The sequence below is a fragment of the Pithys albifrons genome, chromosome 3, assembly GCF_047495875.1.
Source record: "Pithys albifrons albifrons isolate INPA30051 chromosome 3, PitAlb_v1, whole genome shotgun sequence".
NCBI lineage: Eukaryota > Metazoa > Chordata > Aves > Passeriformes > Thamnophilidae > Pithys > Pithys albifrons.
The window spans coordinates 47111413-47130241 of NC_092460.1; the positions used below are offsets into that span (position 1 = coordinate 47111413).

The following is an 18829-nucleotide window of genomic DNA, read 5'->3' on the forward strand; positions in this document are numbered from 1 at the left end:
AGGAACACCTTTACAAAGACAAAGGGTCCTGAGAAAATCTTCAAAACCATTGCATTAATAATCTGCTCACGCACAATGCAGAATAGACAGCTTCAGAAAAATGGAAGGTATCAGGTCATTCAAACAACATTCCCCAGCTTTCTTTATCCACCCTAGCAGTTTTATAGCTCTAATGAGTGTTAAAAAAGCATATGGCATATGATTCCTTCAGGATCACCATCTCATCTCTACATTTCCCTCTTCTTATGCCTGCTTTCAAGTAGGGTGCCTACTGATGATTATTAATAATAATTTCTACTTCAGCAACAGCATGTACTGTGACATACCAGGTTTGCACCTTTTCAGGCATGATGGAGCTGTGAGGCAGTCTTCCAATGGAAGAAATTATAGTCCTATCACCAGAACAACAAATGCAATTTTAAGGTGAAAGAGCAATTGATTTTGCAAAGGTAGGGAGGATAAAAGATGGCCCAATAAGATATTTTCATTTACAGCTTTCACAATTCTACAAGAAGTGGACTTATATTAAAATTCTTCATTAGTTCCTCTCTTCAAGAGTAAGCAATATCAATAGATTATCTCTCTTCAGACCTCAGCTTGTCCTTCTTATAGGGAATTAAGTTGTCACTGACCTGTTCCACTCGGATATCAAATTCTCCATTCACCTTCTTCCCCTGGAAATACTTGGCCCTGCACAAGAAAAAAGGGAAACAAATATGGTTAAATGAGATTTATACTGGTTTACTTCTGCATTTCCCTTTTTGCTGAAGAATTTGTATCCCGGTCACAGCATGTTTTTCTAACTCCTATCTTCTTTCAGCTTTCTGTTCTCCAGGAGAAACCTGCCAAGCCAGATGAAAACCACATTGGAAAGTTCCTTCAAGGCTTGTTACTTTTTCAATTTATTTTCGAACTGAAAACCAAATGATCTCCTAATCTTTCCCAGAGAAAAACTCTAAACAAGAATTCCTTGCTATATCTCATTTAAAACTCTATTCTGTAAAAGAAGAGCAACACATCATGACATCTGAAACTTCTTCTGATGTTGGGCAAGGGTCTTTATCATCATAGCTGAAGAACTTCTGAAGCCTATTCTCATGCTCTTGCTACAGAGCTGCTTTTCAATTATGTCTCTTTCTGCTTCTGACTCAGAGAAACTTTAACTGCATCTAGAGTGTCTCAATGAAGAATCTCTTCTACTGAACTGAGAAACTGTTTGCTTTGGAGTTGATTCCACACCATTGTGAGAAGGACATAAACCTTCTACCCCCTCTGCTCCTACCTCCCTATGCTATGCAGACAACAAAGCACTTTCAGAGGCATCACTTGTTCATAAGAGGGGAAGGCTGAGAGTAGTGTTGGAGAAACAAACATGAAAAAGACAGGCAATTTAAGATTTCTGTATTCATATTTGTGTATAATGCCCCTTATATAGATTAGTCAGGGGGAAATTGCTAATATAATCTCTCCTGTGAATATTTCTCCGCAATTCTTCCTCTCACCAAACAAGCTTGACAGAAGAAAACATGAATTTATTTTCTCAGACCTCCTCCTCTATAAACATTAAGAAGGCCGTGTAGGCTCCAAAAGGCTCTTCTGCTTGGAAAGCGTTGAAAACAATTTAGCCCTGCAAGAGCTGTTTCCAGAGACAAAGTAACTCTGGGCTGTGTTTCCAATTGGCAAAGACAGGACAAAATAAAGAAGTAAGGGAAAATTAGGGGAAGCCAGCTTTTCTCCCTATTTTATAGTATTAGCAGAAAAAAAAGTCATAAAAAATGTCAAAAGTTTTCCGCTTCATTCTAACGAGGATATGTGAAGGCTTCCCTTTCCAGAAAACCCATCCATCAGCATGGTGCTAATAAGACTTCAGCATAGTGAGGGACAATGTAGCAGCCAGGTGTGATCAAGACCAAGAGACTTGAACAACCCCTGTCCAGTATAAAAAGCACATTTCTGGACATTCCCCCTCCCCCTCCCCCTTTTTTTTAATTTATGAGTGTTGCATGAAAAATTGAGCAGACAAGCTAAGACATCATGCCTCTAACAATAAACAGGAACTCTAAATGCACCTAATAATTCCATTAAATGTCTTGAGGCATGACTCTAGAGGGTCTGGCAACATTCCTCACTCCTAAACATTGGGAATATTACTGGAACTGGTGACTTTTTAAAAACTGGAATAAGCTTTAAAAGGGCCCACAGGAACTGGTCTGAAATTTGAGGCACACTATTCACTGGTACAAGCTTGTTTTTATTCCCAGCATGCTCATAATGTGTACTCCTTATCCATGCTTATGGAACACACTTCCTCCCTCTATGGCCTCTCCTCTTTGCCGACCAGCTAGTTACAAACTCCTTGGTGCTGCTTTGCTCCAGCTTGTAATGAAGTGTGATTAACCACAGTCTTCAGACCCCTACAACGGAGCAAAGAGACTTCTACTGCCTGGTCCAGGAAATTAGCCTTCACATGGTTAAAAAATCCTCTTTCTCATCTCTGCAGTACTGCTTGTGGTCATGGATAGTCACACAGAGGGCATGCCCACTGTTTGAAGTCACCGGAGTGGAGCAAGGTACCTTAACTTGGACACTGTGTGATCTCTCTCTCTCATCCCTATTTCCACACAGGTTGTCTCATCCAATGTCTCAGGTCACCGTGCTTCAGCAGCATAATATATCTCTTTCTAGGACAGCCCCCCAAGAAGCTTAACCTTCCCCTAGTGTCTCTGAAGACTACGGGTGCTAAGCAATTTCCAGCCAAATATTTTGGTCCGCCCATCATTTTAACACAGCCCAGCATAAGAACAAAACATTTTTCACTGAAACATCTCTGAAACGGGTGGAGTGATGTTTTCAGTTTGCACCTGGGGTTTTGGAGCCCCTGGGCAGTAGAGGCTATCTTGTTGAAATGAAAAATGGCCTTCACTTCACTCTGGAGCCCCTGAAATTTTAAGCCAGCTGGAAGCATTGCTGATGCTGTGGAAGCATTCTACATATCTTGCAAGAGAGAGAGTCTGTCTTATGGTTGGTTCTGCACAATTCATGAAACTGCTTCTGGTCCTTACAGTGGACATGAGACAGAGGAAAGGAAGACCACGCTGCTCTGGTGGAAATGCATGAGAAAAATAGATGGAAGTTACTGGCAGTCTCATGACACAGCAAAACATTTGTAGATGCTTTCTGCCCCAAAACACCTGAGCAAGTCTCTTCTAGACATCTGCCTAGGATTTACTACTGCAGAGTTTTATCTAGGCTGCTTGTAGTGCAGCAGGGGAGCAGTGCCCAGAAGAACAGTCAAAAGTCTTTCTGGGGAGCCTCAGAAGCATCCTGCCTCACATTCAGCTTAGTCTGCTGCCCGTGATGAGAGGAGAAGCTCATTGCCCCAGGAGGGGGCTGTCTAGCATCCCTCACCTCTAGATTTTGAACCAGGTACTGGTCACACAAACCCGCCACCTCTCCCAGGCTGTCTGCAGCACTGACCACTGCTTGGATGGCCACTCCTTTATTTTAAAGCATGTCAGATGTTCAGCTCACTAGAACACAGAGTTATAATTTGTCATGGTGTAGATGGGGTGGTGTGGTTGCTGTGATCTCAGTAAATTAGCATGTAAACATTTTTTGACTGAAGAAAACTACAGAGCCATGCTCAATAACAGTTCCTGGGTGGGATCTGCAGTTCTAGGCAATCCATTTAAATGTGCCCACACTGACTGGGAGGGAGGAAGCATCATGATGAACAGTTAGAGGTCTGACCGGGCTTGCAGGGAGAAAGCCTGTCTTGAGCCGCTCTCTTTTTCTCATGAAGAAGCTGCATACTCTGGAGATGGAGATACTTTCTTTGTGCAAAGGCATCAGAGAAACATAACTTTTGCTTTCTGCCTCAGCTCTGACATGATTACAGGGACATAAGAAACCCAATACCTCTTATGAAGTAATCTGGAAAGAATAGAAGGTTATTTTCCAGAGGTATTCTGTAAATCAGCCCCTGTTTGCCTCAACGACCATAACTAGAGGAAGTATATACAGAGTCTCCTGATAGATATAGAGTGTATCCTTCATGGTAGCATGGGGAAGGCATTAACCAGGATAGACAAGGGATTTGAAATTATCAGGATGGTCTGGAAGAGTGCAGTGATTCAAAGACTAAAGCTGCTTCTACAGATCCATTATGTAGGTGAAGCAGAAGTTATGACACATTACGCAGCTTTGAACACTGGCTAGTATTTCACATTAAATTCATGGGACTTCTTCAGGTTATCCTGTAAAATGGCTCCTGCATGAAGCAATTTTCTAGGATAGGAAAAAATCAAAGAAATATACCTCAGATCTTCCTGTGAGAGACCTCAGTGGAGCTGATGTAGCAAAAATTGTAATGCTGGTAGTATGTTTTGGAAACTGGGAAGCCATCCTTCAGATGAACTGATATGGCTGACCCCAAATCCCCTGTGATATGAGGTAACTCAGGAACTTTTTTAGGTATTACTAGTCAACAGAGGCCTTGAGTTACAAACTCAGGAGCTGGCTTGTGCCTTCAACCCAAAAATGGGCTCAGTCTCACTGACAGCATGCCAGAGAAGGACACTAAGATACTGTAATGGTAAATTCCTCTAAATCCTCTGACTGAGCTTGTGCCTCTCGATGAAGACACAACAAGAAAAGAAAGCCAAGCCACACTTTGGATGGAGACTGCTTCTTATCTGGAGCAGGAAGAAGCCTTTCCCACCCTTTGGAGGGGCGAGAGCAAAACACACTGAGGAGAGAAATGTGTGGGACTCTTGGAGAGAGGTGGGCAAGGGACTGGGTGTAAGAAAGAAGGAGACAAGTGGTGAGGAAGAGACCTGGATAAACAAACCAAAAGGCATCCATGGGTAAATTCTGGAATTATCTGAATTATTTCCCTGTTATCATGTTACACATATTTCTCTCATGCCACTTGGGAAAATAAGGCGTGCAATCTCTTTCTGGATCATCCTGGAAAAGGAGAGGCTGAAGCCCCCTGGATTGGGTAGGGGGCACCTCAGGGAGGGTGGGGAGGGGTTTAGCCACTGTACAAAATACCCATGTCAAAGGGCCTGGGGGCCTAAGTGATGCACAAGGCACTCACTGTATGTCCGCATTGTTTCCTTCATAAAAGGGGCTGGGACTGGGAAAAAGGAGGCAGTTTCCAGGATACTGGCCAGCAGCTGCTGGAATGCCCCAGCCCCCCAGCCCCTACACACTATAAGGGCAGTAAGGAGTGGAGGAGGGAGGAGACATACATTTGTGCCCTTTTTTTCTTCAGGGGTGAAAACAAGGAAGGTTTTCCTTTCAGGAGCCAGCCGTCAACCCTACACCACTTTTCCCCACTTTAGCAATTCTCAGCAGTACGTAGTAAGGAATTTTGAGTAGCCAAGTCCTGAGTGCTCAGGGCATAGGATTGAGAAAAATCACTACAAATGCCAAAGTCTGCAAACTGATGGAACTTTTGTCCACATCTGCTTTGGCCCAGAGACCTTTATTACCTATGGGATGGAGTGCTTGGTAGTTAATATTTGTTCTGCAACAGTACCTTGCTTGGGCCAGGGCTCAGGTGTGTCAGGATGCTAAAGAGGATGAGTAAGCCTGGTGGATGTTTGATTTGACACCTCAAAAAACAGTCAGAATTAAATGTTAAATGGACCAGAGGCAGGTGCAGAAAGAAAAAAGGATATTCACACTGTACATACAGACAGGGAGGGACCAAGAGGTAAATTTCAGATTTGGGTTGGGTCAGTATATACCAACACTTGGCAAGAAGCTCCACAGAAGTTTCAGCACCATCCCCAGGGCACAGTCTTACTGCGATCAGCTCTGTGCCTCCCTGGGGCAAGGTCACCTTGGTCTCAGTGATGTCCCCACCTGGCCTGCTGTAGCCCCAGAATGGAAAGGCAGTCCTGCAGAGCTGCAGGTATGTCCCTGGTGTCCGAGGTCAGGCTGTGGGAACAGACTTCTTTTGTTGCCTTCTGGAAGAACCACAAACCCCAACCCACTCTGGTTATTGTAAAACTATCTTCAAGGCATTATTAGTTATGGGATCACGTCAAGGGAGGAAAGGCCTCTCCCAAAGGGGTTTGTATCAGAGTCTGATGGTGGTCTGGCTTACGTTTTTTTTGGATAAAAGAAGTTCTCATGATGAGACCCTTGATGAGATCTGAGGTCCCACCCAACAGGGCTGGGAGGATTTTCTTGGCTTGAATGCACACAGAAAGGGAAACTTTGGGGCAGGAAGGGAAAAGGGTTTTCAAAATCTTTTGTGAGTCTCCTCTTTCTCTGAGGGAACTGAAGGCCTCTTTTTGGGGAGACCTGGGTTGGCATGCCACCAGCACTTTAACAATCACAGACACAACCATTCAGGCCACTCTTTCTATTCAAGGAATTATGGAGTCCCACACAATACTGGCCTCCCAGAATCTTCCTGTGCCACCTCCTGCTTGTCAAAAAGGAGTAATCAAAGCTATCCCCCGCACCACCCACCCCAAGAGAAGAAGCACTAGTTAGTGCAGCACTATTGCTTTTGGGCACAGCTTTTCGTGCTTCTCCAAGCTGTCAGAATAGGAAGGACACTTTGCTGTAGGTCTCGTCCTCCACCCAGGCTATACTGTGGTCACATTCCTCCTGGCCACAAAGAGCTGGGGGTAGGGGGGTCGGGGGTGGTGGTGGGGTACTGCTTTAAGTACAACGTGAGGCAGCAATTTTATTTTGTGTATTATCAAAATAGTGCATTTATGGAACATTTCCATGCTGCTAAATTTAGATGGTATGGCCTGGAGCTGTTTTCAAGTGGTATCATTTTTGTTCAGGATTTGGCAGTATTTTTTTCCAGCCCACTTCTGTCCTCCCTGAACTTGAGGAGCAGGAGAACTGGGATAACTTGAACCAACTCTGGGACAGGACTCTAGACTTTCAGGCAGAAGAAATCTGTCTCACAAACCTTGAGAAACTCATCTGAGGGTTCATTTGGTTTTTTTAAAAAACTAGGCAGGATATTCTGAGGTTAAATTCTATGCATTTATAGGAACTCTGGTGAAGCAATTAAGGTCCCAGATTTGACTTGCATTAGCATAGTTATAACCTGGTGGGGAATGTTTTCCATACTCCTTGTGTCTATTTTTGTAATGATACTAATCCTTTACATTTCTGTATCACTTTTCATTTAGGAGGACTAGATCCCAAGTTGCTTTACATATGCAGAACAAAAATACAGTCAGATATGACGGTGACGTATGTAAAACACACTAGAAAGCAATATGATAAATGCAATATTTTAATACTTTTGACAGCCTTGCCTCCCTTTCACCCCTATACCTCTTCATGCTGCTTCCAAGCACACACATGTGCACAAACACACACACTCCTTTAACATAAACTTGCCTCCTCTTTTGCCTTTCCACTTCTCAAGAAGTAGAGTTTGGCAAGAATTATAGGAACAGTCATTCAGTCCTGGGTAGAAATGGCCAAATGATGAAAATAAATGAGGTTTTAGCCAGACTGGTAAAAACATAAATTTTACATCTAGGTTTTTTTCAAATTACAGCTCCATTGTTGCATAAAACTCATGAAACCTTAAAAGGTCACCACAGTGTAAAAAAAGTTAATTAATAATCATTTATTGTAAGTTACCGCTATGTCAGATGATTTGTTACCAGGAAATAAAGACAAAACTTTGCAATTTAACCTGCAATTTCCTGAATTTAAGCTTGAAGTCCAAAACTTCCCATTATATTTAAATGAGTTAGATACAGAAATATTCCTCTTAATAGGAACCTCAACATATCACCTTCAGCCTACTGAAAGCATGAAATGACTCACGACACTCATTGAGTATTTCTAAAAAGGAATTCCTTAAAAAAAAATTTGGATTTGTTACTAAAAAGCAGTATTAGAGTGTTATTATTTGACCCATTGTATTTTTAGGCAAATGATGTACTTAAGGTTCAATATTGTCATGTACTATCGGAAGTAAAAATAATTTTATTTAAAAAAGGTTGATAATTTCCTTTGAACAGTCTAAAACAGTAATCCTGCAAATTCAGTCCATAATTAGACCTGAATCATGACATTATTGTTATACAAAAAACCATTTCAGACATATTAAGAGGATTCTATTCAGTATTAATCAGTTTTTCTTCATCTTAAAATTTTTGGAGACAGCATATTCAGGCAGATTTGGCTGTAAAGTAAATGGGACAAAAAACAATGCAATTTTTTGTCTCCTAACATGTCCTGTGTGACTTATTTTTTGGTGAAATATGCATGTCCCAATCCTCCTGTGTAGAACTGCTGCACACAGGGCACATGTATTTTGTGCAAGACAGCACGAAGCACTGTTAGCTCTTGAAATGGCCTGAAATGTGGACAAAACACATTGATGACTTTGAGAAGTGACATGAGCTGTTCCACAAATGTAATTAAGATCTATAACAAATGCAACAAGAACAGCTTTGTTATGCTGTCTGGTCCAGGAAGCAATGCTTTTAGCATATGTGGTTAATAGGAGCCTTAGCTGTGCTTGATCACTTCCCCAATAAGCTGTTTAAACATGAGGCATTAGGCTGGAAAACTGAGCACTTTCACAGAAGATGGGGGTTAGCAATTCACAGAACTAAATCCTATTTGATCTGCTGAGAAATTCAATCCAGCAAGAGCATAATTTTATTTAATAGCATGTCGGGCAAGGAGGTTGCCAGAGGTGGGATGTTCTCCTCCTGGCTGAGGCTGGGCCACCAGAGTTGGCCGATATGCCATTACATGGAGCTCTGCTGTCCCCCTTCCTCATGGTCCTGCTCCCTTTTGATGTGTGTTTAACACACACACTTGTATTCATGTCTGAGCTCCTTTTTTCTGGCAGTTGCTGTAGGTGAGTAGGTGAGTTGTGGATGCATTTTTGGAAGTCTCCTGTCCCACAAGAACAAGCCTCACTCCCCAGGTGGAGGCTCCCCAGCTGAGAAATATGCCATTAATGACAGAAGAGAAGCCAAGCTTTTCCCTAGTGTGGTGATGGACAGGTACATTCACTACTGTATGTGCCTCTGAGGACTGCCTGTCAAAGCCAAGAGCACAAGGGAACTGTATTGACAGTATTTTCCTCTTGTGCACAACCTACACATGGCAATTCACTGTGTGCTTCCTTGCAATGTGCTAGAGCTGTGTCTTGGGGAAGAACGGAGAATTTGTCAAAATGTTGCCCCTTTAACAGAAAGCTGGGTGAGTTCCCTTGCTTTTAATAGAATGTACCTTTCTTTTATGGCTGCTAATGCAGAAAGCAGCTGATCATATTCTCTGTGACTCACATTATTTTTATAGTACTTTGTCTTTGGAATAAACCAGAGCACATTGCATGTCAAGAACAGTAAGGATTTTATGGTGGAAGACAGGTCATGGATTACCATGGATGCTCTTTACTTCTTCCAGGCCTCTGAGGGAAGTTGAGTGCTATCCTGTACCATCAGAGATATAGTAGCCCCTTGAAAATAGAAAGGATTGCCATTTGTCACTTCAAAGAGCATTCAACATGCACTTGCCTGTTTGAGTTATTAGAGCATTTTTTGTCATGCTCTTGTGCAACACCTCATCCTAAACCACAATTGCAGCTCTTTGCTCTAACACAAACAGTGTTGATAAATTAATGTCTGGCTTGGCAATATTGCTACAGTCTCCTATTCTGAGAAAGTGTTTTCACTTAGAGAAGAGAAATCAAATGGCAGATTCCACTGTCTCTCACCCTTCCTGTCTGTGAACAAGCTAGTCCTTGTTGTAAACCCTGTGTAACTTGCTCTGGGGGAGGAGTCACTGTGGAAACCCTCCACCCTTAAAATAAAGACAGTGCTTCAGTAGTTATTTCTTGAAGACTTTTCTCTATAAATTATTTCAAAGAGAGAAGGAAAGGTTTTCTTGAAAACCAAATACAAGTTTCACAAGCAGTAAGAACCAGAGCTGGCAGAAGTGAAATACATTACAAACATGATGTTTCTTCCAATTCCAAAATCACCAGCACAGAAGTAAAAATGCACTGTTGTTCACCTTCCAAAGTGTGGGACTATCTCTGTACATGCTGTGCTGTAGGGTAGACAGCCAGAATCCCTGGATAACCAGCTTCATCACCTGTGCTCTCACAAGGCAAACACTGCTTTCTCAGGCTGCTCAGCCTCAGCTCATATAACACTCTGGCTGAGACCAAGAAGATGATTGGCATTGCTCAGAAGTACCTCACCAAAAATAAACATCCATGGAGCCATGGAGCCAGTGCTCTTCAGTGCTGTTCTCAAGGGCTTGCTGAGTTTCCTGGAGACACAAAAATCAACCACCAAGTAGCACTCCTGGCCCACTGGACTGGTGGTGTTTGTATGCTCTCTTAGAAAGGAATATGTGCTGCTGCCTTGAGGGTTGGAAAGTTTCCAGGCACGTATTTCTGCCCATGCTACAAAGAGTCATGGCAGGCAAGGGTTAGTAATGTTCTTTCCTCACTTTTCATGTCATACCCGTACCAGAGTACGATAATGAATTCATACACTAATTTTATTCAGTGCCCTCACAGGTTTAGAGAAGTAAAGTCAAGGAAACTTTGCAAGCAGCATTTGATACCTGCAAACTTGTAGATAGAGGCAGAGAGCTGGGATGAATGAAATGGGTATCCCATCATGTCTAAAAACTGTTAAGTTATAGACAGCAGAGGGACAGCCAAGACAGCAGGATGTGTGGAGTGCTTACACAAGGGGAGGAGTGAAGATAGCCATGCCTCTTCTTTATGTATCCCAGCTGCTGTTTTCTGGGCAAGCTCAGCTCACAGGCTGCAAAGTCTGCATGACAGAACAACAGCTGGGAGATATAAAGGCAGGGATCTGAATGTAGTGTGTACTTTAAAACATGAAAACACTGCAGCACAGTCCAACCCCTCTATGTCCTTTTCCTTGCTCTGACTACCTTCAGCAGCATTAATCTCAAGAAAAAACTAGATTGGCCTCTGAGTTTTGGCTTTTCTCTCTGATTACAGTGTTTGGACTACACAGTGCCAGCTAAGTCCCAGATGCTAAAGCTGTGCATCAAAGGCACTCCTGTCCCTAGACAGAAGATGCTATGTTAAGGGAGTGCCACCTGGCAGCATCTTCAAGGAACTGCAAAAACACTTCACAGTGACTGAAGGTAGTGAGCATCAGCCTGTATGAGACTTGTGGTTGCACGTGGGAGAGATCAGATCTGTTTGAGCCAGACTGGTGCTGCTGACTGAACTATCTAGTGTTAAGGGCTGCTACCGTGATAAAAGACACAAGGCCAGTGGAACATTTGATATGATGATCACTGCATCAGAGCCTTTCCCACTCAGTTCAAAAGTTGTTCTTCCTTTGAGAAAAATCCCACTGTTTTCCCCCTTGTCCTAATAACAGCTGTCAGGACCAGTTTATCACAGTGTGAGTGTAACAAAAAAAAAACAACCCTGTGTATTCTACACCCTCTCTATGATTTCTCATGAACTTTTAATAACGGATCGTTTGCAGCAGCTGCCCAGGGCACATCTGATACCTCAGGCTACAAGCTGGGTGTTAAAGAACCCTGAGAAGCATGGGAATATTTCTGTCTTGCCACCAGTGACTCAGTTGGGATAACTCCCCTCTGGGGAGGCATCAGCACCTTCACACCCAGACTGAAGGGTCATGTCTGCTAATGGTCCATTGGGGACTGGCACAAACAGGCAGTTGCAATGACCTAGACCATTAAAGATTCTAAAAATATCCCATGACTCATAGAACGAATCACCCACTGTGAAAATCCCCACCCTGGGGGAGGTACTGGGCATTCCCACCTGAACCTGAGCATATATAATCTTGTGGGTTTGGGACTTCTGGTACCACCTGTCAGATCCAGGGAAAGACCAGAACCTCAACAGGAGTGCAAATACCACTCTCTACAAAACTGCGACCATCATTCTCACCAACAGGTTTTTCCTTTCCTCTTACTTTGCATTCAGAGGGACCACATGGGGCTCAGCACAGGGGCTACCAAACACCATTCTGTTCGTACTCCAGGGTGCTGGGTTATACCTCTCTTTTTTGTGGGTTTAAACCAATTTTTCTCCATATCATTGTATTTACTGTGAACTTTTTAGTAAATTGTAACTCTGACTTGTAATCTCTCTTGAGTCGGGTTCATTTCTCCCACTGGCTTACCTTTAAACCAGCACACCTCTCTTACTTCAGGTTGGCTGAAGACACCTGACCTAGTTTTACTCAGTCATGGGCTCTTTATGGGTAAGAGCTAAGCTCTTGACTTGTGAAGATACAGCTAGGGAGGCAGATCTCACCTTGTTCCCGCTCTCCTAGTTAATCAGAGAAGACCAAATGTGGCAACTGTACCGAAGAGTGGCATGGGATGAAAAGAACAATAAAATAACTTCCCTTGGCCAAGATCTCATAACTCAACTTCTTTTGAAGTCTTCAATATTGCCTCCTTACCTGTGCTACTTTTTCCTGTTTTCTGCCTTGTGACAGGCTGACAGATGAAACAAAAGCAATCAGTAAGTAATTTCTCTAATATTTCACAATACTTTAGTTGTCCTACCCTTTGAAAAGGGTGTTTTTCTACCCGATATCATAGGAAACAAACTTTCAAGCTTTTATTTGTAAAGAGACCTGCATGAACAAGACAATTTTGAGGCTTATCTGGGCCTGAGAGTCTTTTGCCAATTGTTATTGCTGAGCTTACCAGGTGAAGGTCTCTTGACCAGGTAGTAGTAAGCTTGCTTATATTTTTATAATTTATGGAGACATTTGCATAGAGAGACAAGCTCAAGCTCTCTCAGGAGAGATTGAGAGTGGGAGAGATTGAGTCCCTTTGAATGTTTGGAGCCAGCTCATACAGTGGGTTAAGGTTCTGAACCACACCACTAACACACCTTCTGCAGCGACCTCTTAGCCCCATTACTGAATGTGACAGCTTGGCTAAGCCTGCTGAGCCAAGAATGCTCTATATGTGCTCATGTGTTGAGCTGTGAGGAAGTTGGTCAATGAATATGAAATGAATTTTTTTTCCAAGAAATAGATGCAAAAAGCCTACTCTGCCATTTACTCAAGTCATCTGACAGACACCAACCTGGGGCCAGAACTCTAGATGAGAAAGCATCTGTGTACCTCCCTGTAGATTATCTGTGATTCTCAGATCCCTCTCATCCCCCAAACACTGTGGAACTGAAGTCAGTGGGAGGGCCACTGATGACTTACCAGTCTGTATGTGCATCATCAATCACCAGGAGGATCTTGGGTTTCTGGGCCACAGGTGGTGTGGGGCTGACTGAGTGATCAATCAGTCCTGCAGCTGCTTGTGTGGTTTGCTTCATGGCACTGGAGATGGAGCTGAAGATGCTGGTGCCAGTGGAGGAAGAGTGTGAGGGTTGAGGTGGCTGTGGATGCTTTCTCTCCATGGCAGGAGAAACTGGGGAACTTGTGGAGCTATCAGGGCGCTGCAAGTCCATCATGTAGCCATTGGGCAAATTTGCCACAAAACTACTGTCTGAGAGACGCCGCCGGAGAAAATTCATTGTTGCAATGTTGTGTGGAAATTTTCTCAGCAAGAGCAAGGCTGAACAATGGTGTCACCAGTCCTGGGGGATGTCTCTATGTCCGTGTGGGTACCTCCTTACAGTCCAAGCAGGCAGGCTTTCCCCTTTGAAATCCTAGTAGAGAAATATGCCTTATTTTTTCAGCTATATTTTCTTTCTCTCCTGTGGGAAAAGAATCAAAGACATATATGTGAGATGCATACTGTGAGATTGAGATAACAAAAATCCTGTTGACTTCTTAGATGGGTACCTTAATGAACAAGAGAAGAAAGGATTACTGGTTGCTATGCAGCATGCTACACTGGTACAGTCAAATAGATAGGATAAAATATGTTTCACAGCTCTGATCCCCAGATATTTTCTGGTCAGTACAGACCAGCTTAGGAACTAACAATTCTATAACTCTTCACTGTGGAGAGATCAAAAATTATTCAGATAATTTTAAAAAGAGAGACATCTTACTTCTAGTATTTTGTGTGTTAAAAATAACATATGCTTGTTACAGAATAACCAGCAAATGATCCAAATAGATAAAGTTGTATTATCTTTGGCAGGCTTGTAAACAAGGCTCCGAACTTAAGGAACAAATGTCTTAAATTCAAATAGCATGTAAACAATACATAGTAGAAAAAACCTATACACATTTTGATCAAGTGCCGTGGTAGCTTCAAACTACTTGTTTCTGTCCCTGCTGCTCTCTGCACTCAAAACTAAATTCTAAGCCATGTGCGTGTTGGTGGTTGGCTGCTAAATACCATCAGGCTATCTGATTTTACAAGTTTACTTGTAGGGTTTTTGCAGGTACTCAAAACTAGAAGTTTGGCTGTCTAATCTTCACCTACTTTGCCCCCCTCTCTTGTTTTGCCGTTTGTTTGGGGTTTTTGTTTGCTTCTTTGATTTTGTTTTTGGTTTGTTTTGGGGTTTTTTTGTTAAAGAAGAAAGATCTCTTATTTTACTCATCTCTTCAAGTGAGAAAATGAACACTGAAAAATATCAGTATTTGACTCTTCTTTGACCACAGTATGATGCCTTTTTTTTTTACTCAGAATACTAAGTATTTCAGCAGTTAAATAATCTCACATTTTAAAGAAACTTGTCTTTTCCCAGTTGGTCCAGGAGAGCTCAGTGTGTGCAAATTTCCCTCCTGGAGCTATGGATGAGAGCTCATGGAGCAATCAAATAGCTTTCTTAAAATAAGCTCTCATTTATTTTTATCTGTAGGAGTTTACAAAGCTTTAGAGACAAAGGAATCAAAGCCGCCCATAGGCATACCTCTCATATTCCCCAAACCCTTAAGGAGGCTCAGATGAACCTACATACAAAATATTAAGCTACAAAGAGCCCCTTGGCACACATCCCCTACATCTCATCACCCATCACCACCCTGACCCCAGGGGCATAGGATCCATCTGGAGCAGAGGGCTCCCTGCTGACATTGGCTATAAGAGTAATTTTTCTTTTGATTTCTGAGCCCTGGCAGTGCAAGTCCTGTGACTTTGCTGGAGCCTGGAGGCAGACTTTTCCCAGGGCATAACTCAGGAAATCTTTAATGACTTCCTGCCACATTTACAGTCGATAAGGTATCTTGAGGCATTGTGCTGACTTCCCGCCTGTTCCTGGCACGCCCAGTGACTGCACAACATCAGCGAACACACACACACACACACCAGAGAGCACTTTGGTAGCACTGGCTGTTTTTGCAGCAGTTGTTCCAAAAAGTAGGTAACAGATAGTATCCATGAATTATGAGCTACCTGCTCACCTCATATATACAGAGCACTTGGCCTACTCTTGTCCTACCACAGTAACTGTGAATGCCAGCACAGAGCCATCCACTGTTTCCTGTCCTGGATGACCTGGGTGGTAGAGCCTACAAAGGCTTTGGGGGATTTATATACTGCAGGCTAGGTAAAAATGTGCTGTCCTGTCCTCTGCTCGCGAAACTTTGTTTTCTACCTTACATAACACAAATAAGGAAAATTCCCCCACTTGAATGACACCCACTCAAGAATAGGCCCAGTCCTGGTTAAGGGAGCATCCCAGAGATGTGTATTAGAAGAGTTCCTATTGTGCACAGCAATTAGGCACGCTCTCTTCTAGGACTTCGGTGTTAACTGGCAAGACGGGGGATATAAGCTCAGTAGTGGTCTTGGAATAAGCATGTTTACACAAGATGCCTGCCCATCGCATACTTTGCATTACATTGCAGAGCTGCTGTTTCCTGCTGTGGCAGCTCTCAGCCACGGGAGGGAACCTAGCCCCAGGCATACAGGCTAGATCAGGCTCTTTTCACAAGCCAGTTTCCTTGCAACAGGGTCCATCAGGACTTGCATGTACATGAAGGTGCTCCTCCCACACTGCCAGGGGCTTGCATGGCTGCTTCCTCCTCTGTGAGATTTGCACTGTCCAGTTGAACATGGATATCTTGCAAAGCATCTGCCAGTAAAGCAATGAGCAAATGTCTCTGCTGTGCCCTGTGCTGAGGGAATAAGGGCTTGGAGGCACATGGCATGGGGTGTCCAAAGGCTGGAAGAAACACAAGTTTCCCCTGCAACCAGTTTTCCCAAATGGTGACCAGTGCTCACACTAAACAATTTATCATACTTATTGCAAGGCCATGATCACTCTTCTGGACCTTTTTAAACAACAATATTTACAGTGACCCATTATTTTTTTCCACCAAGTTTACTAGTAGAAAATATTGCCCAGGAGACACTGAGAGCTGGCAAAATACTCTTGTCTAGAGAATTCAGAACATAGCACTTATTCTGGCCTTTCCCTCTGCTGGCTGGCACTGCTTCTACTAAAACTGCTAAAACTGCTAAAACTGGGCTGCAAGCTGTTGGCTTGGGAAGGAAGGAGAAAAAACCTAAGCAACTGATGTCACGGGGAAATCTCCCTCTGGCAAACTGTGCAAAGGCTAAATTCAAACAGGATGACACTGCTGCAGCAGAGAGTAATGCCTGGCTCCACTCCGGGGTTCCTGTCAGGATCTTCAGCTTTGGGCATCTTAGAGTGATGACACAGAGTGTCCTCCTCTTGTTACATACATTTTTCTAATAATCTCAGTAATGTAATTCAAATAGATTTTATCTTTTGTTTGTTTTGGTGTGGTTTTTGTTCTGTTTTGTTTTGTTGGGTTTTTGTTTGTTTTAAATGAAGTTATCCGTGGCTTTGCTCTATCAATTTGTCAATTTCTACTAGTACTGCCACAGAGGAGATCTTCTCTGCAATGGGAGCAATGTAAACTGCCAGTGGTTTACACTGCTTTTGTTACTGGAAAACCTCATGGCCTGCTTCTGCATCATGCACACTTACTGCTATTTACCTTTCAGCAGTAGGGGTTTTCATACAGGCACAGGCTGAGTGGGTTAGGATATTGTTTTCCTACTGCTTGAAACTCCCGATGGACATCCTGAGAGCTCAATATATCAGGCCAAATCTGGCTCTGTGCAGCTGTCACACAGCACAGCATCCACCCAGTGCACACACAGATCCTACCCAGCAAGCAAGTGGGGCTGTAACTTGAACAAAGCCAGGAGCCTACACCTGCGTCACAAGCAAGACAGATCTGCTGAATGGTATTTTATCACTCCAGAGCCACAGGTAGGAGAGCCGCTCTACTCCATCCAGTTGTACCTTGCTGGTGTATGCCAGTGCCTTCCTATGGCACACATCTCCTTAATGCACCAGCACAAACTTTCCCACAGCAAGGTAGCACAGCTGGAATACAGCCCATGGGCAGCTTCTAGCCAAGGCAACAGTTCCTGTGGAGTTCCTCAAGTTGCAATAGAAGCAGCTGCTTCCCACCATGCCGGTGTAATCTGCTGCTGTGTGAAACAGCTGCTCCTGAATGCTCTCTGGGAAAACAGGGCAACTGGGATGTGAAGCTGCAAGTTGGAGATCTGGGCTACTCCAGGATGGGGAAATAATAAACAAGGCATAGGACACCGAGTGAGTCCCAAGAAAAGGGAACAGGGAGGAGAGAGAAGAAGAGAAGGAAGAGGAGAAGGCATAAGCAGAAAGGGAGGCAGTAAGCAGAAATTGGCTTAACTAAAAGACAGTGCAGGAAAACAGAAATCTTAACAATGTGAGCACCATCAGGGAATCCAAAGGAAACAATGTGAGCAACCAAATTAAGCAAGAGGAAGGTCAGTTAGAGCTGACCTTGAAAACAACAGCGAGGAGGCTGGTACCGTCAGCCACTTACACAGTTAAACTTCCTGGCAGATATTTTTGGAAGAGCAAGGGAGGATCTGCAATCTGCTCACTCAGCACATTGACAGCAGCCAGGAACCTACCTGCTTTCTCTCAAGGATATAGCCCATGGAGATGCAAGTTATCTCAGAAAACCTGTTGACATGTGTTAGAAAACAAGAACAAAATGTTCACCTAAACCTCGTCTGGTTAATTTCTGATGTGCAGTAGCATCCAGAGGGAACCAAACTCAGCTGGCTGATAGTTGTTAACTGAGCTTAGATTTCCCCTGAGCTTGTTATCTTATGATGTTGGATAATGATACAACCATGCCAGCCTGTGTCTGATTACTTACTGCTCTTGACAGCTGGGGGTGGCAAGATTATCCTCCCACCTCACCGTAAGAGTCTGCGTACTTACTTCTGCCCCACGGTGCATGGAAAGGTGAGAGGATGCTCCTGACCTGGCAACAACCATTGACTGATACCCTTCACAACAATTTTGTGGATAGTCTTCAGCATACATTCAAGTTTAAGACATTCCTATGGGTGCATTTCTGCCTTCAGGCATATGGACTCAATGTGGAAGCTGACTTTTGTGAATGGACAGACAAGTTAGGGAGCTCCAAATCCAGCTGAATGGCTTTCCACATACAGTATATTTTTAAAAACTGTATTTTTCACATTTCTAGTATATTTTGAAAAAGAGGAAAGCAAGAGACTATTTATTATTTTCGAACTTTCAGTGTTTCAATCTGAATGGCTTCAGTATTCCCAAGCTTGGCATAGCTTGGCATTTCTTGGGACAAATGAAAAACAGAATAAAATGAATAGTTCTGAAAAAAATTAGAATTTTTGTCAGACTTTTACCTCATTTGCCACAGTTCTGGACTGAGGAGGCTCACATGTTTAAACATTTCTTTGTATTTTTTCAGCACCAGCTGAAATTCCATAAATCAGGAAATTACAACATGGGTTAGAAAAAGAAAAGAAAGAGGATACTCCACCAAATACTTCACACTTTTTAAACCTGAAGCATATACAAAAAGCATAAAATTTGGAAAGACTG

General features: G+C 43.1%; 1 protein-coding gene across 1 annotated transcript in view; it reads right to left on the reverse strand.

Annotated features, from left to right (window-relative positions):
- SYN3 (synapsin III) overlaps positions 1-18829 on the reverse strand; it is a 200743-nt gene that overhangs the window by 166806 nt on the left and 15108 nt on the right. The window contains exons 2-3 of the mRNA XM_071551663.1: positions 13227-13726; positions 633-690 (exon numbers count right to left, since the gene is read on the reverse strand). Coding sequence (XP_071407764.1) covers positions 633-690; positions 13227-13543 — 375 coding nt within the window. The 5' untranslated portion in view covers positions 13544-13726. The remainder of the gene's footprint in view (positions 1-632; positions 691-13226; positions 13727-18829) is intronic.